The sequence below is a fragment of the Osmerus mordax genome, chromosome 27 (assembly GCF_038355195.1).
Source record: "Osmerus mordax isolate fOsmMor3 chromosome 27, fOsmMor3.pri, whole genome shotgun sequence".
Lineage (NCBI taxonomy): Eukaryota > Metazoa > Chordata > Actinopteri > Osmeriformes > Osmeridae > Osmerus > Osmerus mordax.
In genome coordinates this window covers 7,840,745-7,868,461 of record NC_090076.1, presented here as the reverse complement: position 1 = coordinate 7,868,461, position 27,717 = coordinate 7,840,745, and the positions used below count along the sequence as shown (strand labels likewise).

Genomic DNA, 27,717 nt, shown 5'->3' with positions numbered 1-27,717 from the left:
GTGAGATGTTATCCGGTGTTTGGTATTCTACATATTGACATGCTGTAGCACAGGACCTGTGAAGTCAAGCACAACACTGGGACATCAGTTTGAATTTTATTGACAAAATGCATTACAGAAGACGAGATACAAGAAAAGACCTGAGAAAGCAAAGTGGAAGATCTGGGAAGCTTAAATCATGGTGACAGAATCCTGTCTAAATAGGACAGCAAAGACCTGTTATGCATCACTGATGGCACCACTCAATTCAAAACAGCTCCGAAATCATTCATTTGACAACTGATATTGTGGTAAGCAAAGTGAAATAGGTCAGTCATTCAGAATGATGTGGGATTTAAAACAACGTTCAAACCTTCACGACTCCCACAAACCAGCAGCATAAAACGGAATTCAAAATAGCAGGTTGGGATTTGACCTCCATTTGATGTCGTTCGTTGATTCGCTTCATTAAAGTAAGGTTTGGCATTATGGAAAACGACAGTGCTTCCCCCACACACACTGTACCCAACACAAAACAATCCTCTTTCCTGTGGGTCATGTCTAATCCGAGCAGTCATCTTTGGAAAAACAAAACACGTGATATATTAAGGCACTGAACTTGGACGGACTCTCGATATACAGATAAAATATGGTTTACATACAGTCACAACCAGACCAGATAGATATCGTCACATTCAACTAGGGGAAGAACCAAGCTTTTTTTTCTTCCCTCTCCCTCTCTCCCTCTCTCCCTCTCTCTCTCTCTCTCTCTCTCTCTCTCTCTCTCGTGTGATGACAAACAACACACAAGGACTACATGTGGACAACCTGCACCCCCCTTTACGAGCCGGTCACTGGTGAAACAGCGACTGTGTCCACACCGACAGGCAGGAACAGACACTCATCCTCGACATCACCTCAGGGTTGCATCGTGCTTGCAGTCTTTGCTTTGGGCAAACGACTCTCTCTGAACCGCGAGGAGAGCCGAGCAAAGAGATACAAACTGTCCGTCGCCTTCATTCATCATTCAGATTGAGAGTGGCGTCTCCCTTTCAATGATGGCCGTTTATTTTCTAGTTAGACTGAAAGGTACGGGGGGTGGAGGGGGGGGGAACACACGAAGCTTGGCTGATGTGTTTTCAAACGTAACGTATTATGACAGTACAGCCTGTTCTCTCTAAGAATTGTTCGTACTGGACCAAAAGACACAGAAACGTCAGTAGCTGTGTAGACAGGATAAGACCAGGGAGAAGCTTGGAACCATCTCTCATCCTGGGCTTTGTGCATCATTTCACGCTTCTTGGACAACTGAGTGTAACGCAGCTGTGATGAAGGCTGGTGATGTCCTTGACCCCTTTGAGAACTCAGGATTTCCAGCCCCGGGATTGGTCAGACTGGGCTCAGTGGGCTGGACTTCCTGTCTGAGGTGTGTCTGGGTTAGCTTAGTTAATGACTGTAAGCTGACGGCTGAGGCGGGGAGTGGGGACCGTGAACACTGTGGCTAAGCTGCGGGAGGTAGTCCTCTCTCCAGGCAGAGGGGGTCTCCGCTGTCCAGCTTCCCCCAGACAAAGCTCCGGTTCTGGGGGTATGGCGACATGGAGGCCCCCTCCTCTCTGGAGCTCGCACGGAAAACGTGGGGGATCTTCTCTAGATCCTGACAGAAGGAGCAGAAATGAACAACAAAAAGGCCCATGGGCTAAACCGGAGACGTTTCGACGCTAAACAGCAAGCCGTTTTTTCCCCACGGCGCCAGGCCTCTGTTAAAGCTGTCGCTCACCACACCCACCAGGTCGGGCAGGGTTGGGGAGGGGGGTGGGGTGGTGTTGGTTGGGGTCACTGTTTCCGCCTGACCACCTGTTTCAGGTGGAGCTCGCTCTCGGCGGCCACGATGGGCAGCTCGTTCTTCAGGTGGTAGGCGATCAGGTGGCTGATGCTGTCGAACAGCATGTCCTTGGTGCGAACCTGAGGGACGACAGGCAGGGCGAAGGCTCGGTGATCAGCGACACCAAGGAGAAGGAAACCGACAAACTGGGGGAGGGGATTCGAACCTCTGACTTTTTGCTCGGTACTCAAATGCCCTATCGAGATCTTTTTCGATTTTCGATTCGGATAGTAAAGGGAAGAGCGACAGGGAACGTAAGGAGGCTGGTACTCACCACTCCCTCTGGGTCCACCAGCAGCAGGTGCTTGGGCAGGCCGCAGTGCATGCCCGTCAGGACGTACTGCCCCGGGTTCGTGGCGCTGTCCCGCACCAGGAAGTCCCCGTCGCGGACCAGCAGCTTCTCGGCGTCGCGGCGGCTCATGCGCCCGTGGTACCAGGCCTCCCGGCGGAGCTGCTCCTCGGTGGGGGCGACGGGGGCGCGGCGTCTGGGAGGGCTGGGCCACTGGTCCTCCAGAACCATCACACCGCCGATGGAAACGGAACCAGGCCCAGGCCCCGGCCCGCCGGAAGCCGCTCCGCCCCCCCCAGCTTCGTGGAGCTTCAGAGCGTCCTCGAACGGCCCTGCCGGTCACACAGCAAAACGCACTCGCGACACGCGCTCCAGACAAGACAGTTGTGATGTCGACACGCACGCGCGCCCCCCCCCCCCCCTACGTTCCAGCGGCCGTGGGTTAAGGAGACTCACTCATGTCGAAGATGTCCTTCTTGGGGCTTTCGGGGACCCGGGCCCCCCGGGGGCCCTCGGCTCCCTGCTCCAGGGCCTCCAGGGTCTGGGTGTTCACGTACAGGTGCTCCTCGTAGTCCCGGCTCCCTGAGGTGTCCGCACATAGGTACCCATCCGACGTCAAACCTGGCAACCCAATTCACTTGTGATCAGTGCATGCTAGGGGAAATGAACACAAACATGTCTCAAAAAGGAAATTCTAAAAGAGCAAATGATGACCGATTAACTCGTGTTTGATTTCCCCCTGGCACCATAACACCCTATTTTCCAGCTTGTCGTACACACGCAAACATTAAATCTACGAGATAGAGATTGATATGACCCCTGGCAATTTCCAACATCGTGACTTGCAGAACAAAAATGACTCGCAGTACCATCTCTGGCCACACGGTGTCTCACCTGAGCCTCCGCTGTGGTCCGTGTCCCAGTGCAACTCGTAGCACAGTTGACCTGAGGGATAGGACGCCGTGTCTCTACGAGCAGGGGAGCCAATCTGAAAACAGACACCACACAAGCACAGCCATAAACCGCCGTTGCCAAAGATAATGAACTTGCGCTTGTTCGAGACCGCTAAGCCCCCCCCCCCACTGTAAATCCGGCCTCTCTTGTAATACGATTTCGACGTTCGAGGCCTTGGCTGCAGAGAAGATGCTGGATTTCTCTCACCCATTAAGCAACACAAGAGGGCCTGTTTTCAATCTCCGACCATATCTATATCTGGCAATTATACAGCAGGTCCATCTAATAGACAGTTATTGGGCTCCTTGTCGTGTTCCCAGAGTTCTCATGTGTGTAATCAATACGAGGCAGCGACGGGCAGGGCCATCAGTCACCCGTCTCGGGGGGGAACATCAAAGGAGCCGGGCCGGATGAGCCTGGAGGTTCACCTGTGCCGTCTTGCTCTGGGGCTGGCTGTGGACGTGGCCCAGCGGGGCCTGGCCGGGCCTCAGCCTCGAGTCCACCACCCCCCCGACAGGGGGCACCTTCCCGGGGATGCTGTTGTAGTAGTCGTGCTCGGAGGAGTCCTCGTCGTCGCCCCAGGCTGAGTCGTCCGTCCTGATGGATCTGAGGACACGGGCGGCACGCGGTCAAGACGGATTCGGGAGAGAGAGAGCAGATCTGATGACATGTTTTTTTTTTTTTATGACATCTCCGCATCCGAGATGAACGGACAGAAATGAGATATCAAATCCGAGGGGCCCTGGGAAGCTATTTTCGGCGGCAAGAGATTCATGCGAAACCAGAGAGGAACAGGTCATCTCTGGAGACTTCCCGTCTCCACGCCGACAGGGAAGATGCCGCTCAGGTGACACCCGGCTTTAAATGGACCTTCTAATTGTTTGTGACCAAAGGAGGGAGGAGGGATATCACAAGCCTGAGAAGATATCCTGGTGTGTCACATGACTGTCACATGACCACTAGTTTCATACTGAGGTGAATCCTTGTGGAAAATGTCAATAAATCTGACCCTGGTCCTTGCTGTGTGTGTGTGTGTGTGTGTGTGTCGTTGACTTACCTCTCCATAGTAGGGATGGCCTTAGGTGGGCTGTGGAGGTACTGTTTGAACTGCAGCTCGAAGGCCTGTCCGATGGTGCTGATCACATTCTGGGCCAGGCCGTCACCACACTCCAGGATATGACATGCTGAGGGGGGAACACAGAGGCACTTCCTGGTTAGGTCAAAGTTCATCAAACATAAGTAAAAATAAAAAGTGACATTAACATAACTTTATCCAACATAACCAGAAAGGAAATACCTCTCTGATTGACTGGGTCTTTTGCCACATACGCAACATAATCAGGTGTGTCCTGCAACAGAGGGAGAAACGTAATACAGATTAATCAGAACGTAACTCAATCAGAGTTACTGGAAATACAGTCAAGCTAGATATGTGCTGCCTGGCAGTCAGTCCATTCCCCCAAACTAAGGAGGAGTAAGGAGAGAAGGGAATCTGAGGAGGAGATGAACTCACTGTGTCTCCCCCTGAAGCAAAGGAGATGGACTGCATAGGATGGTGTGCTATCACCTGGGAGAGGACGAGAGAGAGTGGAAGAGAGAAATGGAGAGGCGTACATTCGGGCGCATCTAGCTAGCATAGCAAACGCTATGTGTGTGTGTGTTCACCTGTCGTGTGGTGGGAATGAGCAGACACAGGCCCTCGATGGAGCGTGTGTGTGAGAGAGTGTGTGTGTGTGTGAGAGAGAGCGTGTGTGTGTGTGAGAGAGCGTGTGTGTGTTCACCTGTCGTGTGGTGGGAATGAGCAGACTCAGGCCCTCCATGGAGCGTGTGTGTGTGTGTGTGTGTTCACCTGTCGTGTGGTGGGAATGAGCAGACTCAGGCCCTCAATGGAGCGTCTGTGTGTGAGAGAGAGTGTGTGTGTGTGAGAGAGCGTGTGTGTGTGTTCACCTGTCGTGTGGTGGGAATGAGCAGACTCAGGCCCTCCATGGAGCGTGTGTGTGTGTGTGTTCACCTGTCGTGTGGTGGGAATGAGCAGACTCAGGCCCTCCATGGAGCGTCTGTGTGTGAGAGAGAGTGTGTGTGTGTGTGAGAGAGCGTGTGTGTGTGTTCACCTGTCGTGTGGTGGGAATGAGCAGACTCAGGCCCTCGATGGAGCGTCTGTGTGTGAGAGAGCGTGTGTGTGTGTGTTCACCTGTCGTGTGGTGGGAATGAGCAGACTCAGGCCCTCGATGGAGATCTTGACAGCAATGCTCATACCAGCGAAGCGCAAGTTGCTCTTTCCCATGATGGAGTTCAGGGCCTTGTTAACCGTCTGCAGGGGAGAGACGTGAGAGGACTCGTGTTTTTGTCATCACACATCCGCAACGTGCTCGGCAAAGCAACTAAAGACCCAGCATTCTGTAGGGGGGAATACTGTACATGATCTGTACATTACATGACATGTCCATTACAACTGCAGATGGTACCTTTAAAGAGGGTTTTTATTACCTTCTTCCTCCAGGCTCCCTTGACCCCGGGAACTGCTTCACACAGCCTGTTGATGGCGTCCCTGGAAGAGACAATGGTGCATCATCATCATCATCATCATCATCATCATCATCATCATCCACCACCACCACCACCACCACCACCATCATCATCATCATCATCATCATCATCATCATCATCATCATCATGGTAAAACATTTTGCAAGCTGATCAATAGCAGCTCTGTGTGACTCCCTCGGGCTTAGGTCAAAGGTCAAAGGTCGAGTCAGTGATCCATCTCGGGGCAAAGGACAAGGCAAGTCCAACCAGCAAAGGGTGAGTCCCTAAGGGTGGGAGAATCCTCGAAGCCAGGTGGTTTGGTGGAGCACAAGTATTTCTGGAAGTTTGAGACCCACAATTAGGGATTCCCATGGTGCACGGCCTCATGAACCTGTCTGAATGGACGCTGCTTGAGTTTCTTTCAGTTCAAAGTATCAATCCTCAAACAACAGAGGGTTGAAACGTTCTGGTAGCCAGGGGCGATTGCACTCTATGGAGTTTATGTGACGTGTCAGTATTCACGTTCAATTGTTGGGTTGTACCGCTTGGGGGCAAGGCATATAAATGAGAGCACTTACAACCAGAATGGTTATTAGAAACCTGCTTAAATAAACGACTAGAGGAAACTAGCTGTTTAAGATTCAAGCTGTCTTTATTATGACGCAGTCTGGTGGCTGTAAGGAGTTTATATAAAAATGGGAATAGGTCGAACATAGCTTTGTGATAGAGAATTTGCCTGTAGATAAGACATAACAGCTTCAAATCCCTGCCCCCCCCCCCCCCCCCCGCCCCCCGCCCCTGTTTGTTGCTTTGGAAAAGGCGCCTGCAAAATGAACACTTTGTTATTGTTATCGTGTCCCTGACAGAGATGGCAGGGTTCAGTGGGTCTGCCTGGGCCCCAGGACAGGCAGGGTTCAGTGGGTCTGCCTGGGCCAGAGATGGCAGGGTTCAGTGGGTCTGCCTGGACCAGAGATGGCAGGATTCAGTGGGTCTGCCTGGGCCAGAGATGGCAGGGTTCAGTGGGTCTGCCTGGACCAGAGATGGCAGGGTTCAGTGGGTCTGTCTGGACCAGAGATGGCAGGGTTCAGTGGGTCTGTCTGGACCAGAGATGGCAGGGTTCAGTGGGTCTGCCTGGACCAGAGATGGCAGGTTTCAGTGGGTCTGCCTGGGCCAGAGATGGCAGGGTTCAGTGGGTCTGCCTGGACCAGAGATGGCAGGGTTCAGTGGGTCTGTCTGGACCAGAGATGGCAGGGTTCAGTGGGTCTGTCTGGACCAGAGATGGCAGGGTTCAGTGGGTCTGCCTGGGCCCCAGGACAGGCAGGGTTCAGTGGGTCTGCCTGGGCCAGAGATGGCAGGGTTCAGTGGGTCTGCCTGGGCCAGAGATGGCAGGGTTCAGTGGGTCTGCCTGGACCAGAGATGGCAGGGTTCAGTGGGTCTGCCTGGGCCAGAGATGGCAGGGTTCAGTGTGTCTGCCTGGACCAGAGATGGCAGGGTTCAGTGGGTCTGCCTGGGCCAGAGATGGCAGGGTTCAGTGGGTCTGCCTGAACCAGAGATGGCAGGGTTCAGTGGGTCTGCCTGGGCCAGAGGACAGGCAGGATAACAGGAGGTGGGGCCAGAGGACCCTGCCCCTATCGAATGACTCGTAAATATTTAAAAAGCAGCGACAGTCTCGCGGTCACCACAGATTTTTTTTTAAAACAGCTCTGCGCGTGACTAGCTGTCTGATGACAGCGCTGGTGCGGTTCCGGAAGCACTGCGTTTCAGGACGGGTGGTCGGTGTTCGAGCCTGTGGTCAGTCGCACAGGGACCTGGGTGTAGTTGCAAGGTTCATTTTCGTTGTACTCACAGAAGTTGAGTTCATGCCTGTGTAACAACCTTTGGGTTGACAGTGACAAAGCACTGAACACATTGAACAAACTCATTCAAATTGAATCTAATATAAGACTGCCGAATTGGTCGCAGTCCAGACTAAACTGATCTTGATCAACCACGTAACCAGATTGATCTCCATAATTGGTCATCACAACAGATTTGTTTACAAATGTGGGCCTAAATTGGGAAACAAATTACTTCCCACAAACTCAGAGTAAAGTCGACGACCATGTCTCCATCCCCTCTCGTCTTACTCTTCACACAGACATGTAAACAAGGTGCATTCTCTCATTTGGTTGGTGACGGGTACCTCCTCTGACCCCCACGGACCTCGTCCTTGTGGGGTGGTGGTGGGGTGAGGGGGGCTGGGGTGAGGGTGAGGTGGGCTGGTGTGAGGGTGAGGATCGAGGGGGCATGGGGGGTGTACTCATGAGGGCTGCTGCAGCTTTCCACAGTCATTAGCGAACATCATCAATAATAGATCTCTCCATCACTCCATCTCTGCCTCGCTCCATGTGCACTTAAGCCCTGAGTCTAGGGGGGTTGGATTTCAGCCTATCGATCATGGAAGAGGGAGAGAGAGAGAGACAGAGAGAGGAAGAGAGATAGAGAGGGAGAGAGAGGGAGGGAGGGGGAGGGACAGAGAGAGAGAGAGAGAGAGAGAGAGAGAGAGAGGGAGAGACAGAGAGAGAGGGAGAGAGAGAAAGAGAGGGAGGGAGAGAGAGAGAGAGAGAAAAAAGGAGAGAAAGAGGGAGAGACTGCGAGTTAAGCCCAACCTCCATTTTCAACGACATAGAAACACAGACACAACCAAACTAACCCTAACATCCATCTGGCAATGTAGAAAAACTGCTCGCCTTTGCAAAAATATCAGCCCAGCCTAGTCCAGCCTAGTCCAGCCTAGTCCAGCCCAGCCCAGTCCAGTCCAGTCCCCCAGCTTACCTTGTCACCTGGGTCCGGGTGTTGAAATCCAAGGAACGCATGGACTTCAGTACCTCGATGCAGCCCATGTACTGCAACGACACAAACATGACCCACCATGACTCACAGCTTTGATAGATTCCTAATATCCATTGATTTATCAGTGGATCCATTTCCCCACATGAATCCAATCAGAGAGTAATATGCAGGAGTGCTCTAGGTCAGGCGTGGGGTCAACACTGACGCAGGACATCCTGGGCTCGGTTGACATGCAGGATGGGATACTGTTTGTGCATCGGTTGAGTTAGGGTTGTGGTGGTCGTTTGAATGTATTTTCTTTTGAGGGTTTGCACAAACCCGGGAGGGTTTGCACAAACGGGAGTCAGGTGGCTGAGCGGTGAGGGAATCGGGCTAGTAATCCGAAGGTTGCCAGTTCGATTCCCGGTCATGCCAACTGACGTTGTGTCCTTGGGCAAGGCATTTCACCCTACTTGCCTCAGGGGAATGTCCCTGTACTTACTGTAAGTCGCTCTGGATAAGAGCGTCTGCTAAATGACTAAATGTAAATGTAAACCATCCACATAGCACATCAAACTTAATTTGGGGTTTTCCAACAGGTAGCTATAGCTATCTAGCCATTACTATGTAGCTAGCCTTGTGGCACAATCCTCTGAGTCTACTTCTTACACGGCCAGATCAGCCCCCCTCGGTAACATGGCGTCTGGTGATTACTTATTCAAATGCACGACAGGCTAATAGTGCTGGACGTGTCCCTTTAGACTGAGCCCTGGTGGTTTGCAGACTGCGAGAGTGGCAGGGTAATGGCTAGGTTGAGGTGGTAATGGCCCTAGGAGTTGATTAGTGGCACTAAGAGCTCCGAGGCAAGAGGGAGGTGTGTGTTTGTGTGCTTGTTTTGTACGCGTGGGTGTGTTTGTTTGTGCGAGCGTGCTTGTTTGTGCGTGTTTGGGTGTGTGTGGGGTTATTTTGCTCGCATCTGTGTGTGTGTGCGTTGGTGGGTGGGCGCTTTGTGCGCGCATCTCGCTGTGTGTGCATGTGTGTGTGTGCATGTGTGTGTGTGCATGTGTGTGTGTGCGTGGGAGGGGGTTGGGCCGCTTCTGCTGATGTGCAGATACTGTCCAGCCAATAACACATTTGTATTCCTCTACTGATAGCAGCGCTCCTCTTCCTCAAGGAAAACAACCCCGATATCAGCCGCATGCGAGCAAGTCATCCTCTCTATTAAACGTCTAAGAGCCCGACTCCACCATACTATCCTGCTGTATTATCCTAATTTGACTGAAAACAAACCAGGATGTACTGATAGATAGTTCGTTGGCTAGACATCCTGTGGCTGTCTGGAGCGAAAGCAGACAATGACTCTCCCAGCTAACTAGTCTGCCTGAGAGCTACACGGACATCCTAACCAGATTAGGAAACAGGGGGATCCATCATTGGTGTTTTCCTCCTCTCTCTTTCCTCCTCTCTCTTTCCTCCTCTCCCTCTTGTCTTTTCAATGCCTTCATTGTCACTCTCCCTCTCCTTCACGACGCACTGCAGCCATACCCTCCGCCCCCCCCCATCTGTCCTCTCTCTCCCTCCCTCTCTATCTCTCTATCACTCCCTCTAACTCTTCTTCCTTCTGCCCTCTCTCCCTCTCCCTCCCTCTATCTCTCCCTCGATCTCAGTTGTTACGAGTCTATTCCTGAAACTAGGCAAGCAGAATTTCCAAGAAACTTTCTTCAGATATGCAGAAAATGTGCATCAGAAAGGGGTCATTTCACTCTTATTACGTTGCCTCGAAGGAAGTGGATTCGAGTGAAGGATATCTTATTGTGTTAGCCAATCTAGCTGCTCTATCACTGCCACACGGAACATCCTGTACGACTCGAGAGTTTATTATCTAATGTCTGCTTGGTCAGGCCAGATGCAGAGCCAGGGATAGAGGGAAGGATGGAGGGGGGGTTGGACACCCAACCTGCCTGGGTTCATGTTCCTCTGACATGTTCCTTCTTTCCTCTGGTTAGGCATGATGGCTGGCTGACTGGTTTTGGTTCGGCAAGATTGTTGACTGACTGCTTTTGGTAGGATGGTTGACTGACTGGTTCACCATGACTATCTGACTGATTCTGCAGCTTCAGGGGATTGCCTTCCCAGCATGCAGCATGGTGCCCTGTCAGAGTGGCCCCTTGGCAGGAAGGAAGTGAAACGCTGGGTTTGCTGTCGCTCCCTGTCTCCGTCAGGCTGCGCTGGGGAGGCGTGTGATGAGGGGGCGAACTGCCAGTCTGATGTCTGTCGCCTTTACGCTCCTTGGGCAGGGGAAAAAACCTCACAGCTGTCTGTAACATTTACAGGGAGTCAGGTGGCTGAGCGGTTAGGGAATCGGGCAAGTAATCTGAAGGTTGCCGGTTCGATTCTTGGCCATGCAAAATTAAGTTGTGTCCTTGGGCAAGGCACTTCACCCTACTTGCCTCGGGGGGGGGGGAATGTCCCTGTACTTGCTGTAAGTCGCTCTGGATAAGAGCGTCTGCTAAATGACTAAATATAAATGTACCTCAAAGACACCACCAGGCTCCAAACATGTTGTTTGCCTGGCTGGGAAGGCAGAAAGCCTCCGGTCTAAGGTTCGAGGTGTGGGTGTGTGGGAGCAGAGGGACGCTGGTGGATCGCGGGGGAAGCCCCCCTGCAGGTCAGAGTCGCGGCCGTCAGAGTCGCTAATGCGGCCCTCTTCCTCTGCCATCACATGATGACTGTGATTAAATGTAATTGAATCTAGTAATGAAGGGTGCCTGTGTAACGTGGTTAGAAAGCGTGCTGGGGCCAGGGCCCCGCTAATCGAGAGCCATGTCGCTTCGTTGAGGTCGAGGCTGTGTGTGTGTGTGTGTGTGTGTGTGGGGGGGGGGGGGGGGGGGGGGGATCATTGACATTGACGTCACACAGTCTGCTTGGGATAGTAACCCTTGGCGTGCCTGAGCGACCCGAAAGGAGAAAGTCAGATGGCTGAGCGGTTAGGGAATCGGGATATTAATCAGAAGGTTGCCGGTTCAATTCCCGGCAGTGAAAAATGACGTTGTGTCCTTGGGCAAGGCACTTCACCCCACTTGCCTCGGGGGAATGTCCCTGTACTCTGGATAAGAGCGTCTGCTAAATGCCTAAATGTAAATGAGAAAGTCACCACTACTGACGTGACACGTTGGGGACATTTCAAGCTGATACTACTGTGTGCCACAAAAAGGACACATGTACCTAGATTTTGTTGGTGTCTTAGGCATCCTCTGCAAATAAACACATTTGCAAATCCTCCACGGTGCATTTGTCATTGGAAAGGTGTTGCTTAGGCTCATGCAAATGTTCGTAGGCAAAAAAAAACTGTATTGATTAAGTATTATCAAATCAAAATAAACAATCGGACTCGCGAAGAATGCCACTCCCACGCGCATGTTTACGCACCCGAACGTGACAAAGGCTAAGCAAAACACGGCGCTCATTGCATTATTCATCGCCATTAATAGCGGTCAGCTGACCCTTCATTTATTCACCACTCATTGACTCCAATTTCTTTTTGTCCCCGTTGCTGGTTTACGCAGCGGCTCTGACGACTAGTATCATTCGATTATTTCTCTCCACACCCTGGAGCAGAGAGGCTGGCACTCACTGCGAGGCAGGCAGTCGCACAGTCCACATCTCTCCGGATTAAATTATGTATTCCTAAAGCTTGGCCCCGCCATATTAGCTGCATAGCACACAACGCCAGGCATTCCAGCACTCGCTTGTACCTCTGAGAGGCGGTTTAAACGGTCGACTGCCTCCGGGCAGTTTACAAGGAACACCAATTCCCTAATGAACTGGGATGAGGCCAGCTAGAGGTATAAGGACCTACTACTTCAAGTGAATGAATCACTGAAAACTGGATGAAACAGGCAAAAGACCACTGAGCAGAAGACCACAACAACAAACAAACAGGGGCAATGGAGGCACAAGGGCCATGCAGACAGGCAGACATAGGAGACATTCACTAAGAACATACAGAGAGACAAACAGAGAGACATACAGAGACGCAAAGTGCCTCCACACTCACCCTGACGATATAGGAGGCTCCCGTTCCTGTGATATTCTTGTCTGGGTGCAGCCAGCCCTGGGAGGGCTTGTGCATGAAGCTGCCCTTCTGGTTGAAGTCCTCTCCTCCCAGCCACATGCCCTCCACCCTGGTCCTGCGGCTCATCCCTGACCTGGAGCTGGAGATGCTAGGGCCTCCGGGGCTCCCTCCGGCCTCTACGGCCCCCAAACCGTGGCCTCCTGGGCTGCTGGAGACGGCCGCTGCTCTGAGCCGACCGATGGCCTGTAGGGAACAGGGGGTGACACACACAGGGTCACAGGAGTTCAGCACTGCAGCCAGGCTGGCTACGGGACCACTGGCCAAAGCCCCGCCGGGGCCATGGGAGGAGGCCTGGGAGGGGGTCGCCGCCTTGACAGAGTCCTTGCTGGAGGAGGAGCTGGAGCTGGAGTTGGAGGGGCTCCGGCTGAGCAGGGCATTGGAGAACTTCCACTGGGGCATCCTGGGGATGAGCATGCAGAAGGTGGTGGTCCTCTCCTGCTCCCCGTCCAGGCAGGGGGAGTCGGCCAGGGCCGGGGCTGCGGAGGAGGAGGGCCGGGGGGAGGGCTCCAGGGGCGGCAAGGGAGGCAGCGGCAGGCTGGGGGGGGCGGAGGAGGGGATGACCGGGGTGGCAACCACTTTGCCGCTCATGGCTAAGCTCTGCATCAGGTCGTCGGAGGAGGTCACAGAGTCGTTGCGGAAGCGGCCATACTTTGGCTTAAGTAGCATGCCCGGCGAGGCCTCCCGAAGCAGGGGCCGTGAGGGGGGGGGGGGGTCCACTGACAAGAGGATGAGGGGAAACGGGATGGGGTAGGGAGGAAGGTGTGATGGAAGAAAAGAAGGGTAAAATCTGCCGATCCTTCCAGAGAGAGCCGTATCCCTGTCGGGGGTGGTGGGGGGGGAGGGGGTTGTCCTGTCCGGTCTTCTCCCAGTCACACGCGGTCTCTCCTCACAGCGCTCGCGGCTCCCTGTGTTCTGAGCTGGCCTTCAGTGTGCTGCTCTGCACAGCTTTCTCGCGCACTCCCCCCATGCTCGCTCGCTCTCTCTCTCCCTCTCTCTCCGGGTGATGTCATCGTGTTATTGCTCGTCTATTAGCCCTGCCCTGCCCAGCTGCTCTTAGGCAGCATTAGCTAAAGCACATCTGCCTCCGTCGCCCTCCCTCTGCGCGCACACACCCACATACACACACACACACGCACGCACGCACACACACACACACACACACACACACACACACACACACACACACACACACACACACACACACACACACGCACACACGCACACACCCACACACACACACACACGCACACACCCACATACACACACACACACACACACGCACACACCCACATACAAACACATCGCGGCGCTCACACCACCGCGACACATGACCACAGCGCCATGGAGACGACAGCCACTGCTTCGCCCGCGCGTTAACACATTACGACCTACAAGGGAGGAGGAATTCACTCAAACGTTTTAAAAGACAAATACAAACGTGCCATTCTCCCCCCCCCCCCCCCCCCTTTTCTTGTGCTGAATTGAGCCGTGAATTACGTGAACCCTCAAAACAGGGGAAGGAAATAAAGATTTGAACCGAGTGTTATGATCACAGGCTGTTCTGATTACAGAGTAAGTAAGAGCAGAATGATTTTGAAATAAATGTACATTACCTTCTTCAGGCTCTGCTCTGTAATCTACAGGTTCGATCGTTAGGGTGGAGTGAAACCAATGGCAGGTGCCACATCCTTTTCTTTACATTGTTCTTGACACCAGAGTGGAAACCTTTCATCTGTTTATTAACTCATCAGAGGTCTCCTGCGACATGAGCCATGCATGCTCTACTGCCAGTGACATAGCCAATCTTAGTACTGCCTCAACCATGCCCCAAAAAAAAACAGGAAATACTGTTTTTAGACCTGCTCTGAGGCTTCATGATATTGTCATCGGACAAAACAAATATAGAGGTGTGTGTGTGTGGGTTGTGTGTGTGTGTGTGTGTGTGTGTGTGTGTGTGTGTGTGTGTGTGTGTGTGTGTGTGTGTGTGTGTGTGTGTGTGTGTGGGGGGGGGGGGTTGTGTGTGTGTGTTGTTGGTGACCGTAGACTTAATTTGAAACAACACAAAAAAAGTAACTAGTACCCAGTGACCAACCGTTAATGATGCTGCACCACAGACAAGAAAACAAAGATTCAAACCCACTCCGTCTGTCAGAATCCTCCCCCTTCTCAAGCCTTCCACTGTCCTCCCACTGCAACTGCAAAACACAAGGTCAGGCCTGCCAAAGGGAAGACTTATACCATGCAGGATACTAGCAGACTGATATCTGCTGTGATATAGGGTAGAGAGAAAAGAAGCTTTATTCTGTACAAGAGAGCCCATAAAAGTTTTTAGACTCCAGTCCTCTGACGCCAGTCCTCTGAAGACACAGGACATATAACGTGTGTTTTGTGACTGCTGATGACGCACTGTAGATGGACGGATTAATGGACTCACTTAGCAGAGTGATAAACACACCCGAATAACTCTTTTCTAATCTCTTTTCTGTCATCAAAAAGGCTATTGAGAAATGCCCAAGACGTGTCACGCTTCTTTTAAAAAAAGGTCAGCAATTGAAACTGTTGAGGCTGAGAAAGGCTGATGCGACAATAAAATGCCTGTGCGTGACAAGAAAGTTTGTACTTGTGCCAGATAGGCAGTTTGTGCAAACAGATCCTGACTACAGATAGAAAATATGACATTTTCATGCTGTGGTTCAATATGCAGTGCAGCTAATAAAAGTGTGCCAGAACTCACCTACACATCAAAGGAAATAGATGATATCTGTGTTTGGTTCCACAGTTTCAGGAGATCGACAGAATGAACCCAAGTTCCAACATAGTGAGAACATTTAGCTATTAAGTCTCTGTTACCACTAACCTGTACGCCTCTTAGGCAAGTCACACACAAACACACACACACACACCACCTCCTCCTCCCCCTTCAAACAACCAATCACATCGTTAACTTGTTCAAAGGAGTATTAGAAAGCTAACAAGGGTAAAATAACCCTCTGGTAGGGTCACTCTGCCCTGTAGCCTAGCCTACTAATATAACTGAATTAAAGAAAGATAAATGTCTTCAGAACTTTAAAACAATGTATAATACTTCATCGATATATCAGTACATGAGTTATAACAATACAATATTATCATGTGGTTTATTAAGGCATTAACACACACATACAGTATGTATTCAATATAATCAATCTAGGCAGTTTGATGAAACATCTTTACACAAAACATAGCACTGAAGTGTTGACCTGCTCAAAGCACATGAGAAGTAAAACATCACCAGTAGGCTAGTAGGACGAGGCTTATGAAAAAGCGAAAAGTTGCATATCTGCGCTGGAACGTGACAGGAACCAATGTGGTTAGACCTCTATGCAGTCAAAAATTTGACATTTGGAAAATGTGCATTGCTAACTCAAACAATTCAAAGGCATACGTTGATAGGACGCAAATAACAAATAAGTCAATAAAGATCAGTCGGTTGGTGGGTCCCTGGATTGTTCTGGTAAACAAGTACATTGCATGTATTTAGATTGTATTGTGAAAGAATGGAATTATTTATCAAGTCCTCTACCTCAACCCAGTTGAAGATTTTCCAACAAACAATTGTTTGTAACACGATCAGAGCGCCGCTCACGTAAGCACGTGAGAGCCAGGGACGTCAATTCCTGTGTGCGCGCGCGGCTTCACCAATCCGTGCAAAGCGAGGGACCGTTGAGTTTGAAATGTGCAGCACTGCCACCGCCAGATGACGACTAGCGCCCATTCCCGTTCAAACTGAACACCGACAGCTGTTTGATATCCATTAGCTAACGTTTAAAACAGAACTAGAGGGATACAACTCAGCAAGCTGTGGTATATTCTGTTAAACATGTCAAAAAAACAAATCTACTATTCTGACAAGTACACGGATGAAGAGTTCGAGTACAGGTTAGTTTATGTTTGACGTTGAGCAAATGTGCCAGCACTGCAGTGCACTGACATATCTAGCAGTGTTTGCTAGCTACAGTAGATACTAGCTTAGCTAAACTACCAATAAGCAGTACAGTCGCTTGGTTAACCACACTAACCACGTATACAGAATATAGTATCTAGCTAGGCGGCCTGACTAACGTTGTTTTAGCTCTACAGATACAGTAACTTAAAACAGTTATTACAGTATACTAGACTAGCTAGAGATACTGTTGCCAGCCACTTTAGTTAGCTAGCTAATACAATTCATAAATAATCCATTACTGTATCTAGAAAGATAATCTAGTTTGTTATCCTTATTGATTAGTTAGTCATTGAACTGCTACAGGACACTGCTAAGCCTTGAACTGTCAATTAATGACACATTCGACATTGTTGACTTTAGGTCACTAATCATGGCATGAACAACGTTAGTTGGCTAGTTAGCCAGCTTCGATCTGAGATGTTTGATCTGTTTCAGGCATGTCATGCTTCCAAAGCAGTTGTCAAAACTGGTGCCATCGTCCCATTTAATGACAGAAGAGGAGTGGAGGGGGTTGGGGGTTCAGCAGAGCCAAGGATGGATCCATTACATGATCCACAAGCCAGGTGAGAAACCGCGAGATGTCATGTTCGGTGAACAACTGACGTATAGGAAAAACGTCATGGGCTACACGGGTGGAAATGTCCTTTTGGCAAGCGTGGCAGGTTACACATGCAACATTTAAATACTCATGGCTTGACATCTTTATCTCGCGAATGTACATTTCAAAGTGTAATATCCCCTGATGTGAAAATATTTCAGCCAAAGCTATCTGGATTTAGAAAACGGATTCATATTGTACACATTCGCATGAAGACCAACAGTGATGTTTATTTGTGCTTCTCTCCCCAGAACCTCACATACTGCTCTTCAGAAGACCCCTTCCTAAAGACTGAGATGGAACAGTCTGCCCAGGAAAACCACCTTTGTTGATTTGTATACTGTAGTCTTTGTTGACAATACACAATGTGCATCTCTCCACATATGTCGGTGTTTAGTATAGACCCCTTAATTGCAGTTTTTCCGAAAAACTCCTTCCCTTAAATTGTGGAGGTGCTTTAAGATGGAGGCAGCCAAGGAGAGCTCAGGACAGAAACGACTGCCCCAGTTAATAGGTGGCGAGCAGTTCTGCTGTGATTGGTTTGATTGAGTCTTGCAACAGTATGAAGATGGGATTTCTCGTGGGAGATTTGACCTCGCCTGGATAACATGTGTTTCTTTGATGTTAAGTTACTTCTCAAGATTAGCTTTATTTGCAACCCATGGACCAATGGAGTTATGTTTTATTGAGCATATGATCCAGTCGAAAAGATGTGTTCAGTATTTTACTTTATTGATTATTTACTGTGTGAATATTTATATATTCTTACAGAACATACATTTTGATAAATGTGTTAAGTTTTTGTTGATTCTTAGACAGTACTGTTATTTCTTGAACAGTACAAATAAAACTTATTGCTCTACATCCTGTTTACATTCTAATTCTACGTTTATTCATTCCTTATGACCTCTGCATCTATTGAATCACATTTGTCCACATCTATTGAATATCAAAGTGGAATTCCATTCAGCCGCAGGTCAGACCTCTATGAAGATGTGTCTGCTTAGTCAGCTGCGTTGACCACCAGCGGAGTGACAAACTCAGAGTGTCTTATCCCCAGGGAGAAGGCAGGCGCCCGGGGCTTGTGAACGATCACCTTCTCCGGGTTGTGCGTGCCAGGCCCTGGCTTCACCGTGGCGTCGGCGGGGAAGCCGTGGCGACCGAGCATGGAGAACGCCGGCTGGCGTGGCAGGTAGACGCTGGGGTCTGTGCTGTTGTACCTCCCAGGACCGGGTGTCTTTGACAAGTCCTCTGAGGGACCCCCAGACTTGCACAGCCCCGAGATGGTGTAGCTGGCGCTGGCTTGCTTGGTGGGGACCTGGGGCCCCATCAGGGCAGGGAGAGAGTATTTGTTAGGGGCCGGCACCGGGTCCACGGTGCGATAACGCGTGCGGCATCCCATGGTGTAAGATGGAGGTCTGCGCTGACTGTTGCACGGAGGAGCGTTCTCTGGGTTGTAGGCGCCTGGGCCTGGAGTCTGGAACATTCTCTCTGGTGGGAGAAGAAACGGGTTTGTGTGTCAGGCTGCTGACAAGCTCTGTCTTCCAAGCTTCCATTAACCTGCGGTTGGCGTGAACTTACTTGGTCCCCTCACTCTGCCTAACATGGAGTATGCAGGGTTGCCGTCCCTTCCGAAGCGAGTCATTTTGGCGTCTATGTAATACTGTGGCCCAGGACTGGAGTCGACACTGTACACTGTCAAAGCAAAAGAGGGAGCGTTTTAAAAATGCATACAACATTGTCGGGCTATATAGGATCATCATTTTGAGATTTGTCTCCCTCCAAAGGATATAATTTGATATTGCAAAATTATCTAGACACAGATAGGTAAACGGTACTGCAGCCTTTTACAGTATCATTTCACGAAGGATTATACCTTGGTGATGTCTGTCTAGTGAGGTTTTGAGGAGTTCTGACTCTCCTGAACTTACGGTTATTGCTCATCCTGGTGTGGAAGGAGTAAGCAGGGCTTGTTGGCTTGGTGAAGTCATGACCAATGAAGCCAATGGTTGGTGGCAGTGCATATCGGCCTGGCCCGGGTCCTGAGGAGACCATATGCTAAATACATTGCAGACTGGTGTTCACACCCACATGAAATCAACTCAAGAGAAGATTTAGTCCATACAAATACTGAATTTAGGTGTGTGGTCCAGCTAGTGCAGTGATGAGGGAGCCGAAAAATGTAAAGCTTATAACTGTCTATCGCTATTGTCTCTGGAGTAATGAAAAATGTTCATATAGCTGCAGTAGATCTTCCAAGCTGGATTGGCCGGATGTTCCTAACAGCTGGCGCCGCACGGCAACAGAAAAACCGGCTTTGGGGAATTCACCAAGGCACCAACTTGGGAAATGACATGACATCAGCATTCAGATACTCAGTTGTCAATGCATACACACTGCCACTTGTGGGTCAGGATTTTTTACACTTAATAAATCAATCCCTGGCAAGTCCTGAGAAATGATCATGTCCTTCGTCAGTGCTTCCTTCAGCAGTGAACAGTGTTAACAGCTACTGTAATGTAATGGACACTAAATGAGAATGATGAATTATCACATAACTAAAGGAGCAGTTTTTTCTCTGCACACGATCTTGAGCAATGTTAAAAAGTAGTAGTTTCATTTGCAAGACTTAATCTCCTCACCTTTCTCTTTTCCAGCAATGATGGGGCGCTTTTTTTCCACTTCCCCCATGGTCAAGGAAGTTGTGAACTTGAATCCCTGGACCTACTTAAAAAAGTCCACAAGCATTCACTTCGCAGCTCAAATTGGAAATGGGACAAAATGTGAACCAGACCAGAACAGCAACACAAGTAATCTTCACTTCACAGGAAGGTGTCAATCTAACACAACTATCAAGATCAAGCCACATTTTTCAGCACAATTTCTCTAATACAGTCAACGCTAAGAAGGAGTTGGATGGAATCAGCTACGGTATAGATGACTACACAGGCTGGAAATGAATCTTGGCAGACAGGTCCTTTAGCTCCTTAGGTAGTTAAGCTCATCTCCATATTAGAGATGGTGAGTCTTCAGCCCTAAATCCAGAAACCACCCTAATTTCTGTCTCTGATGCTTAGGTACCCCGACTAGATCCCTGCGTTGGTACTTTGAGCTCGATCACCCCCAAAATGTGTAACCTTTCACCTGTCGGTTCACCTCAACCAGCTTGCCTTTTCGGAAGAGCTCCCCTGCCAGAGATGTGCCTTGATGTGCTGCTGGGACAACGTCACCCTTCCGATTCCCTCTCGTGTAACGCTATCTCCTCACAGCAATCCATGAAACCAAGATCCCCCAGCCCCTCTCTACCCCCTTTCTCTTTTCACTCTCTCTCTGTTCATCGCAGTGTGGCGACACAATATCACTCTTCAACCATGCAGGCTGTTGCCAGGGAGACAATCCTGGATATACGGTTCCAAGAGGCAGACCTCCCAGAGGGCTTCCTGAGCCTGGCTGATACCTCCTCTGTCCCTTACTGGGTTCCAAAAATACTCCATCAAACCGAATAAACTTCCATCCAAATAGCTACTTTCTACAGCAGTGTTGTGGTACACAGTTGTGTGGGCCGTATGGCTTGAGGTACGACAACATGCTGTGGCGTCACAAGAGACCCATTCAACAACCTTCATAGCCAAAGTAGTTTGGCCCAGCTAGTCCGACTAAAACATGCAGTGCATGTTGCCAGAGGATATGGAGCATTGACAAGTGCCCTGACTAGAAAACAAACATTAAACATTAACCGGCTCTAACTCTCTGCTGGCTGCTGCTTAAGTAACCTGAGTCTGTCGTTAACAGGGACAAACACACACACATGAACGCACACACACACACACACACACCAGCCCACCACACACGGTCCTGCCAGGGGGTCAGGGAGGCCTCACGAGGAAGCATCCCAGCACAGCGAACTGCAAACAGGAAATGACCTCCAGGGTAAACTACTGTCAAGGCAGTGGACAAACAGAGGGGCTATATGTATGTCTGGGACACATAAACACAAACACACACATGTACACACACAGTAGGGAATACTTTTTGCCGTAGACAGAAGCATAGCACAGACAACAGAGACAATGATAGTATACACAGTTTATTCTTGTATTTTTCAAAAGCACTGTAAAGGATGGGGGGGGGATTGGCTACATCAAATTTGGTACATTTACAGGAATTCCGAACTTCATTCTTACTTTAGGGTGAATCGCTTCATGGGTAAACGTATTACAAAAACAAAATAGCTTATGTACTGCACAATCAAACTCCTGTATGCTCAGTAATGTAACAGCTGTATAATATTATCCCTGTGTTGTGTGTAGATGATTGTAGCTTGGTAGTGTGAAATGAAAAAGTATTTGAGCTTATCTGTCTCAAGGAAAAACTAATAGTAGTCTGTGTTTTTCTTTCCAGCATCTTAACTCTATAATAAACGTACAGAAATATATCGTGTTTCTTTCTCCGATTAGATAAATGTGCTCCATATATCTTGCCATATTTGACATGCTATAAGTCTGTGAGTGGGTGGAAGAGGGCAAAGGTCAATGACAAATCAAAAGGCAAATAAAAAAAACAAATACACTAGCTAAAAATAAATACCACAGATACAAAAGAAGAAAAAAAAAAGTTTAAACTCAGTTGTAATTACAAACATAAATACTTGACTATTAAAAGTAGATTAAAGACACTACACAGGGTAACAAAGAAGCTATGTTTGTAAGGCCTGGGACGATATAAACCGATGATAAGAAAGGTAAAGAATGAGGCCTGGAGGTAACAAAACTCTCCTACACACATACACACACACAAACACATACACCACACGCACACACATACACACACACACACACACTCCCACCATATCTTCCTTTTGGCCTGGACAGTTCCCACTCTCCTCTTCCTCGGCTCACTCTAACATATTCACAAACAATGTACAATTTGTCGCGGCGGCTTGGAGCTGGGCGAGGGAGCGCTTTCTGTGGACAAGGACAGACGACAAGACACGTGGTTAGGATCTCGGAAAAACACGCGTCATTCCCCCGCGACATTCGACGTGCCGTGTACTGATATTAGCCCGAGCGGGAGTTTCGTCGGACCGTACCATCTCTCAGGGGTGTCTACCGTGTCCGGCGGGGGTAGCTGGCAGTCTGCCGGCCCCCCCCTGCTCTCCTGCCTCCTCCCCCACTGGCAGCTCAAGATGGTCTTCTCCGTCCACGGCGAAGGGCTCGGAGTCTGCGTCGTACTCGTAGGAGTAGTAGGACATCTCGGCCATGGAGCCCGGCTCCTCCTCAACTGGAACCCGGAGGGGCAGGAGAGGGGGTGGGAGAGGGCAAGGGGGAGGAGAGGGGGGGTTGCCAGGGATGGGGGAGGAGAGGGGGTGGGAGAGGGCAAGGGGGAGGAGAGGGGGTGGGAGAGGGCAAGGGGGAGGAGAGGGGGTGGGAGAGGGCAAGGGGGAGGAGAGGGGGGGTTGCCAGGGATGGGGGAGGAGAGGGGGAGAGCAAGGATAGAGAGAGATTGAAAGAGAGGGGAAGTTCCACCTTCCTTATACAGATGTTTCCAGGCAAACATTTGTCATTTATCACGTGCACAATTCGAAAAGAAGTATTTATTAACACACAGTGTGCAATGTTCTGGGGTAGAACAGATCCATTGGTTACACCCAGTGGCCAGTAGAGGTCACTGTATGCTTATAAAACATCCCCCTTTCTAAACATGTTTACCTTGTCCACAAATGAAATACTTCTTATTATGTTTCTTACTCAGTTGTTGCGTTCGTTTACAAATCTAACATGCCCCCACTAGGAAGGAACATGCCAAAGACCTACAGTTCCTCTGCCCTTTGGAAAAACTGACAACTTGTTGGCACAGGACATCTAATTTAACACTGTCTTTATGTTTCTAAAAGGATCATTCTGAAATGTCAAAGTGGTTTGGATTACAGTGACATAGTTTGTACAATGTCCATTTACTGGAACCACCTAGTTTTATACATGCCAACGGGAGAGTGTGAAACTACATCTTCTAATGGTATTCCGGCACACCTCTTTGAACCTGAGAGACCTTTGACTGAGAGGAACTCTGGCAGGACTACTGACAGCTGCAGGAGGGGAGCATGTCAGCACAGGCAGAACCATATCAAACACACACACACACACACCAGCAGTCTGCATGACTGAAGTCTTTTGCGTGGTGCATCTGTGTAGAGTACCTGCGTGTATAGAGATTGGAGCGGCCTCTGCTTGCTCGTCTGTCACCGGCTCCCTGTCCTTCACCACGGATTCCACTGCGCACACACACACACACACACACACACAGTCATTAACATCCGCAAACAAACACAGCTAAACATGCACAGCGCCTTAAATACATATCACGGATAGTAATAACCGTAGCCAAACTAAACCCACAGGAGAGAGAGAGAGTGTAAAGACTGGAATTTTCTTTTACTGTAAATATTTAATTGAACCTTCACATAAGCAGGGAAAGTCCCCTAGATATTTCCATCTCTGTCATCTATTAATAATCTAAAGTGTTAGCCAACTGGGACAAGCAGGACAGTCCTCCCCGATTGGTTTTGTCTCTGGTTCGTCCTCATCCGCTCCTTTGTTGTTGTGTCTGTGCGTTGGAAAGGAATGTGACAGCGTTTTTCAAAGGCCTGGTACAAAAGCACTCTGTCATTTGGGGTGCCCTGTAATATAGCAGAGCTGGGCAGAGAGAGGGGGGGGGGGGGGGGGGTGGAAGGGGGGGGGGGAGCGCACCTCAAACACGCTCCATCCAGCAATCAGTGGCACACCTGAACAGCTGTTTCCACGGCATCCTCCACCCACACACACACTCACACACAGAGCGGATCTTACTCTGGGGACACTGGGACAAGGGCACTTGCTCGATGCGGGTCCCGTTGCGACAGGCTGACACCTCCATCTGGCACAGGCTCTGGTACACCTGGCCGTCCGAGCCGCACACAGGCTCCCCGTCGTAACCGCAGTCCCTGTAGCAGGTGCAACGCTCAAACCGCTCCTCCTCCAGACAGCCATACACGTTGTTGCATTGGTTCCCCTGGACAAACCCTGGGGAAGGGGAAAAGTCGTTTTAGCCGGGGGGGACGGGGGGACGGGGGACGAGGGAAAAGGTAGCAAGAAGATGTTGATGTCATCGCACGCATGGTGTGAGAGAGAGAGAGAGAGAGAGAGAGAGAGAGAGAGAGAGAGAGAGAGAGAGAGAGAGGAGGGGCAGAGAGGGGACGTGTGGAGGACGGAGGAGAGAGAGGGAAAACAAACAGGGAACGGAAGGAGCGAGCGCCTCTGAGCGTGTGGATGTGGGCCGCTCAGGGGCGTGTTGAGTTATCCCCCATAATGCCCTGGGGCCTGGGCATGGCAGCCAGCTGCGCCTCGGCCCCCCCGGCCAAACACTCAGTCAACACGCCGAGGGTCACCTCTCGTCGCCACGGAGACAGGGCCAAACTCAGTCATCTGTTGTAGCAACACAGGTCCCCTCTAATGAGAGCAAGAGCGTGGCTCTCCCTGAAGATAAAACCCTGGCTGATGACAAGGCCGGTGGGCTTCTCTGGTTCCATGTCCGCCCCGGCACCAGGCCCTGGCAGGGCACGCAGAGGTGCATTCTGGGACCTGAGTCTCACCCCCTGCTCCTTTAAGCAAAGCCCCATACGTGAGCAGCAGTTTTCTCTCTCTCTATGTCTCTCTCTCTCTCTCTCTCTCTCTCTCTCTCTCTCTCTCTCTCTCTCTCTCTCTCTCTCTCTCTCTGTCTCTCTCTCTGTCTCTCTGGTGGTTTGGGAGACAGACGTTCCCTCCCCAGGGTCTGTGTGCCCGGGAAGGGAGGGAGGGAGTGGGTATCTCACCTATCCACTGATTGGTTGAACTCTCCACCTCGTTGCAGGTCGTCCCATCACACAGCTCCCGGGCCAGCGGACTGCTCTCACTCACGTTGTAGAAGCGAGTGGCCTCGAACGCTACACGAACACACACACACACGAACACACACTGACACTCGCGGCTACCACGCCACCGAAACGGCAATTTCCTCGAAGAGGGCCCCGTTGGGTAAATCACGGAGAGTTCAAGGGTTTTCCTGCTAAACAGTCTCGGTAGGGAGCGCACCTGGTTCGTAGTAGTCGTAGATCTTGACAGGAACAGGTGCTGTCTTGCCCACTATGTACTCCCTGATCGCCTGGAAGGCCGCACACGTCATGCACTGACTGGAGATCTGTGAAGGGGGGGGGGGGGGGCAAACCCACCTTTAGGACCACACAGAAGACCTCCGATTGGCTGTCCTGAGCGCTGCAGGCTGCAGCGTGTGGTGTGTTTGTTTCGGAGAGACTCTGCCGTGGGCGGGAGTCTCTCCGCGCCCCTCACCTCGTCGAAGTAGAAGAAGACTTTTCTTCCGTCCACCTCGTACCTCTTCAGACCCACCCTCTTGTCCAGGAGGAGCTGGAGGGAGGGAGGGGGTTAAGAGATGTTAGGGAGGGAGGGAGAGAGAGAGAGAGGCACTCAGTCAAGGGCAGGGGGGTGTGTAGCTAGGAAAGAGCCAAAGGTGTCAGTTCTTCCCACAGGCCTCTCTCTCTCTCACTATATGGTGTGTGTCCTACGGACTGCAGGGGTTTATGAGGTGCACAGCCAGAGCTGGCGCCACTCTGACACACACACACACACACACATTTAACCATCGCTGGTCACCTGTAGTTCAAGAGGTAACCCACTGGAGGCGAGAGGTAAGAGGGTGCCGTGTCTCTGGGCGTGGCCCGTTTGTGACCGTGTCAGTTCCCGAGCTGCGCTTCGTTCGTCTCCGAGGTGAGAGGAGCCCCGGACGCGGAAGCCCCCTCGTCTGACAACCAGGTCGGCCGTCTACTGTACGAACTACCTCCCCGATACACACACGAGAGGCTGGCTCTCGTAAAGCCAGGAATGCAAAAAAACGAGGGAGGCTAGCAAGGGTGGTTGCTTGTTAGTCACTCCAGCGCGGGTCAACCCTGACACACTGCAGCCTGTCGGGGAGACACGGGTGAGGGGTTTCTGTGTGCGTTCGTGTGACTCCCCAGGGGCCTGTAGGTGAGGGGGGATTTATGAAGGAGACTTAGGCCCATAACTTGCACAATAATGAGGGACAGGCTCTTAATGAGTGGCCTGGGAGGTGACCTCAACCAGCCTCTCCACCCCCTCTGCCTCTCTGGAATCCCCGTCCAATGTCTCTCAGAGGGGGTGTGGGGGGTGGGACCCGACCCCCAGGCCTCCCCCAGCCCTGGCCACGGTGTTGTCAGCCCAGGGAGGGTGGGTGCCCCCTGCCCTAGCTCCCCCCAGAAGCCCCAGGGACACTGTAACGACATTGGGGCAAAGATGGCCCTCATCCAAACTGGGCTCTACTCCTTAAACACTGCCATAAAAAGGCTCTCTTAGTAATGGCTACGCACACACACACTCTCTCTGTCTCTCTTTCGTTCTGCTTGGATCCAGCCTGACCTTGTGTACAGGGGAAAGTACAGGGGAGGAAATGTTTTGGCCATCTCTGCCAGAGGTTCTAGCACAATGGTAGACCCTCAGGTAAACAGTTCACATCTTCCAACTATAACCAACACATTACTATAAACAGCTCACTGAAAAGCAGCTCTAGACTCCAGTGTTGTTTAGGGGAAGAGGTAGATTACCGAATGTGGGGTGTAAGTGATAGGATGTTAGGAAAGCGAGTGTGTATATTCAGAGAGTGGACCAGCCACAGAATGGGGTGTTGTAAAAATGTGTGTGTTTTCTGAAAGCAGAAACTCTGTGTGTGTTAAATGTCTTACCCTCTCCAAACTCTCCACATCGGCACGGAAACCAGAGAGTAGTGGGACTTCCATGACGGCCATGTTGGAGGAGCCGGAGTGAAGCCACCTTCAGAGCAGGGGTGATTAGTTCACAGAGACAAGCGTGAATGGATAGAATCATTCAAAAAATAGATGCTAAGCTAAGTGCTAAACAGAATCTAATAAGCTAAGCTACATGGCGGGCTTAAAGCCAGGGCTCGCAATAAACCGTTTTCCTCACTTTCCCAGTACCGTCCCGGAGTGCAAAATGAACTGTTGTTTTCGAAAAACTTTTTCGAAAAAAAGTTTCAGAAAACTTTCGAGCCCTGCTTAAAGCCACAAGGGGTGCTAAGCTACAGGCTAAGTTACAAGCTAGGCTAACAGCTAAGTGCTAAGCTACAGGCTAAGTTACAAGCTAGGCTAACAGCTAAATGCTAAGCTACTGGCTAAACTAAACGCTAAAAGGCTGGCCTGATGAAGAAGGGTGAGTCCACCTGGCGCAGGCCTCTATGGTGATGCGGTAGTCCAGGTTGTCCTGGTGGGCCGCTGGGTCCTCATCGTCAGCGGTAGCCCTCCGCTTTCGGTTGAGCTCGGAGCGGTTGTCGGCCCGGGAGCGTGAGCGAGGCGTGGTGTGACGGGAGGAGTGCGGCGGGTGGCGACCCTGCGCGGGCTCCTTCAGGTCCACCTTGAGCTGGAAGGCAGGTTTGGCCGTGGGGTCGGGGACGTTGTAGGACACGTCGATCTGAGGAGAGAGAAGAACAACTCTCTTTAGAA

The 27,717-nt window shown here is 50.7% G+C and overlaps 4 protein-coding genes across 5 annotated transcripts in view; 1 reads left to right on the top strand and 3 right to left on the bottom strand.

Annotated features, from left to right (window-relative positions):
* Nucleotides 1-90: 90 nt before the first annotated feature.
* shc2 (SHC (Src homology 2 domain containing) transforming protein 2) lies at nt 91-14,284 on the bottom strand. 2 transcript variants are annotated; one of them, XM_067230382.1, is made up of 13 exons: nt 14,190-14,284; nt 12,499-12,759; nt 8,445-8,515; nt 5,592-5,652; nt 5,296-5,415; nt 4,618-4,671; nt 4,402-4,453; nt 4,162-4,288; nt 3,533-3,710; nt 3,045-3,138; nt 2,607-2,771; nt 2,136-2,482; nt 91-1,941 (listed from the first exon to the last, which is right to left on the bottom strand). In XM_067230382.1, the coding sequence occupies exons 2-13, from the start codon at nt 12,640-12,642 to the stop codon at nt 1,813-1,815; spliced, it is 1,542 nt and encodes a 513-aa protein (XP_067086483.1). In that variant the 5' UTR covers nt 12,643-12,759; nt 14,190-14,284; the 3' UTR covers nt 91-1,812. The 2 variants fall into 2 exon arrangements, with proteins under 2 accessions (XP_067086483.1, XP_067086482.1); XM_067230381.1 differs by lacking the exon at nt 14,190-14,284 and having other exon boundaries at nt 12,499-13,433.
* Nucleotides 14,285-16,275: 1,991 nt separating this feature from the next.
* Nucleotides 16,276-17,975, top strand: cks2 (CDC28 protein kinase regulatory subunit 2). The gene is made up of 3 exons (XM_067230622.1): nt 16,276-16,494; nt 16,997-17,124; nt 17,411-17,975. Exons 1-3 carry the CDS (start codon nt 16,436-16,438, stop codon nt 17,452-17,454), a joined length of 231 nt encoding a protein of 76 aa, XP_067086723.1. The 5' UTR covers nt 16,276-16,435; the 3' UTR covers nt 17,455-17,975.
* Nucleotides 17,976-18,162: 187 nt separating this feature from the next.
* cimap1d (CIMAP1 family member D) lies at nt 18,163-19,850 on the bottom strand. Its single transcript, XM_067230754.1, has 4 exons — nt 19,802-19,850; nt 19,091-19,201; nt 18,737-18,854; nt 18,163-18,646 (listed from the first exon to the last, which is right to left on the bottom strand). Exons 1-4 carry the CDS (start codon nt 19,848-19,850, stop codon nt 18,163-18,165), a joined length of 762 nt encoding a protein of 253 aa, XP_067086855.1.
* A 1,383-nt stretch (nt 19,851-21,233) lies between these two features.
* Nucleotides 21,234-27,717, bottom strand: part of cpamd8 (C3 and PZP like alpha-2-macroglobulin domain containing 8) — a 29,304-nt gene continuing 22,820 nt past the window's right edge. Inside the window, exons 35-43 of the mRNA XM_067230461.1 lie at nt 27,438-27,685; nt 26,944-27,031; nt 25,520-25,594; nt 25,265-25,370; nt 25,006-25,116; nt 24,005-24,217; nt 23,356-23,430; nt 22,249-22,439; nt 21,234-22,123 (exon numbers count right to left, since the gene is read on the bottom strand). Coding sequence (XP_067086562.1) covers nt 22,255-22,439; nt 23,356-23,430; nt 24,005-24,217; nt 25,006-25,116; nt 25,265-25,370; nt 25,520-25,594; nt 26,944-27,031; nt 27,438-27,685 — 1,101 coding nt within the window. The 3' untranslated portion in view covers nt 21,234-22,123; nt 22,249-22,254. The remainder of the gene's footprint in view (nt 22,124-22,248; nt 22,440-23,355; nt 23,431-24,004; nt 24,218-25,005; nt 25,117-25,264; nt 25,371-25,519; nt 25,595-26,943; nt 27,032-27,437; nt 27,686-27,717) is intronic.

Coding starts and splice junctions, on each gene's coding strand:
- shc2 (XM_067230381.1), bottom strand. CDS start 13,242: ATGCTACTTAAGCCAAAGTATGGCCGCTTCCGCAACGACTCTGTGACC. Junction 4,454..4,617: donor TTGCTTCAGGGGGAGACACA/GTGAGTTCATCT, acceptor CCTCTGTTGCAG/GACACACCTGATTATGTTGC. Junction 2,483..2,606: donor GAAGGACATCTTCGACATGA/GTGAGTCTCCTT, acceptor TGTGACCGGCAG/GGCCGTTCGAGGACGCTCTG.
- cks2 (XM_067230622.1), top strand. CDS start 16,436: ATGTCAAAAAAACAAATCTACTATTCTGACAAGTACACGGATGAAGAG. Junction 16,495..16,996: donor GATGAAGAGTTCGAGTACAG/GTTAGTTTATGT, acceptor GATCTGTTTCAG/GCATGTCATGCTTCCAAAGC. Junction 17,125..17,410: donor TTACATGATCCACAAGCCAG/GTGAGAAACCGC, acceptor TTCTCTCCCCAG/AACCTCACATACTGCTCTTC.
- cimap1d (XM_067230754.1), bottom strand. CDS start 19,850: ATGGGGGAAGTGGAAAAAAAGCGCCCCATCATTGCTGGAAAAGAGAAA. Junction 19,202..19,801: donor CATTGCTGGAAAAGAGAAAG/GTGAGGAGATTA, acceptor TGGTCTCCTCAG/GACCCGGGCCAGGCCGATAT. Junction 18,647..18,736: donor AGAGTGAGGGGACCAAGTAA/GTTCACGCCAAC, acceptor CCCACCAGAGAG/AATGTTCCAGACTCCAGGCC.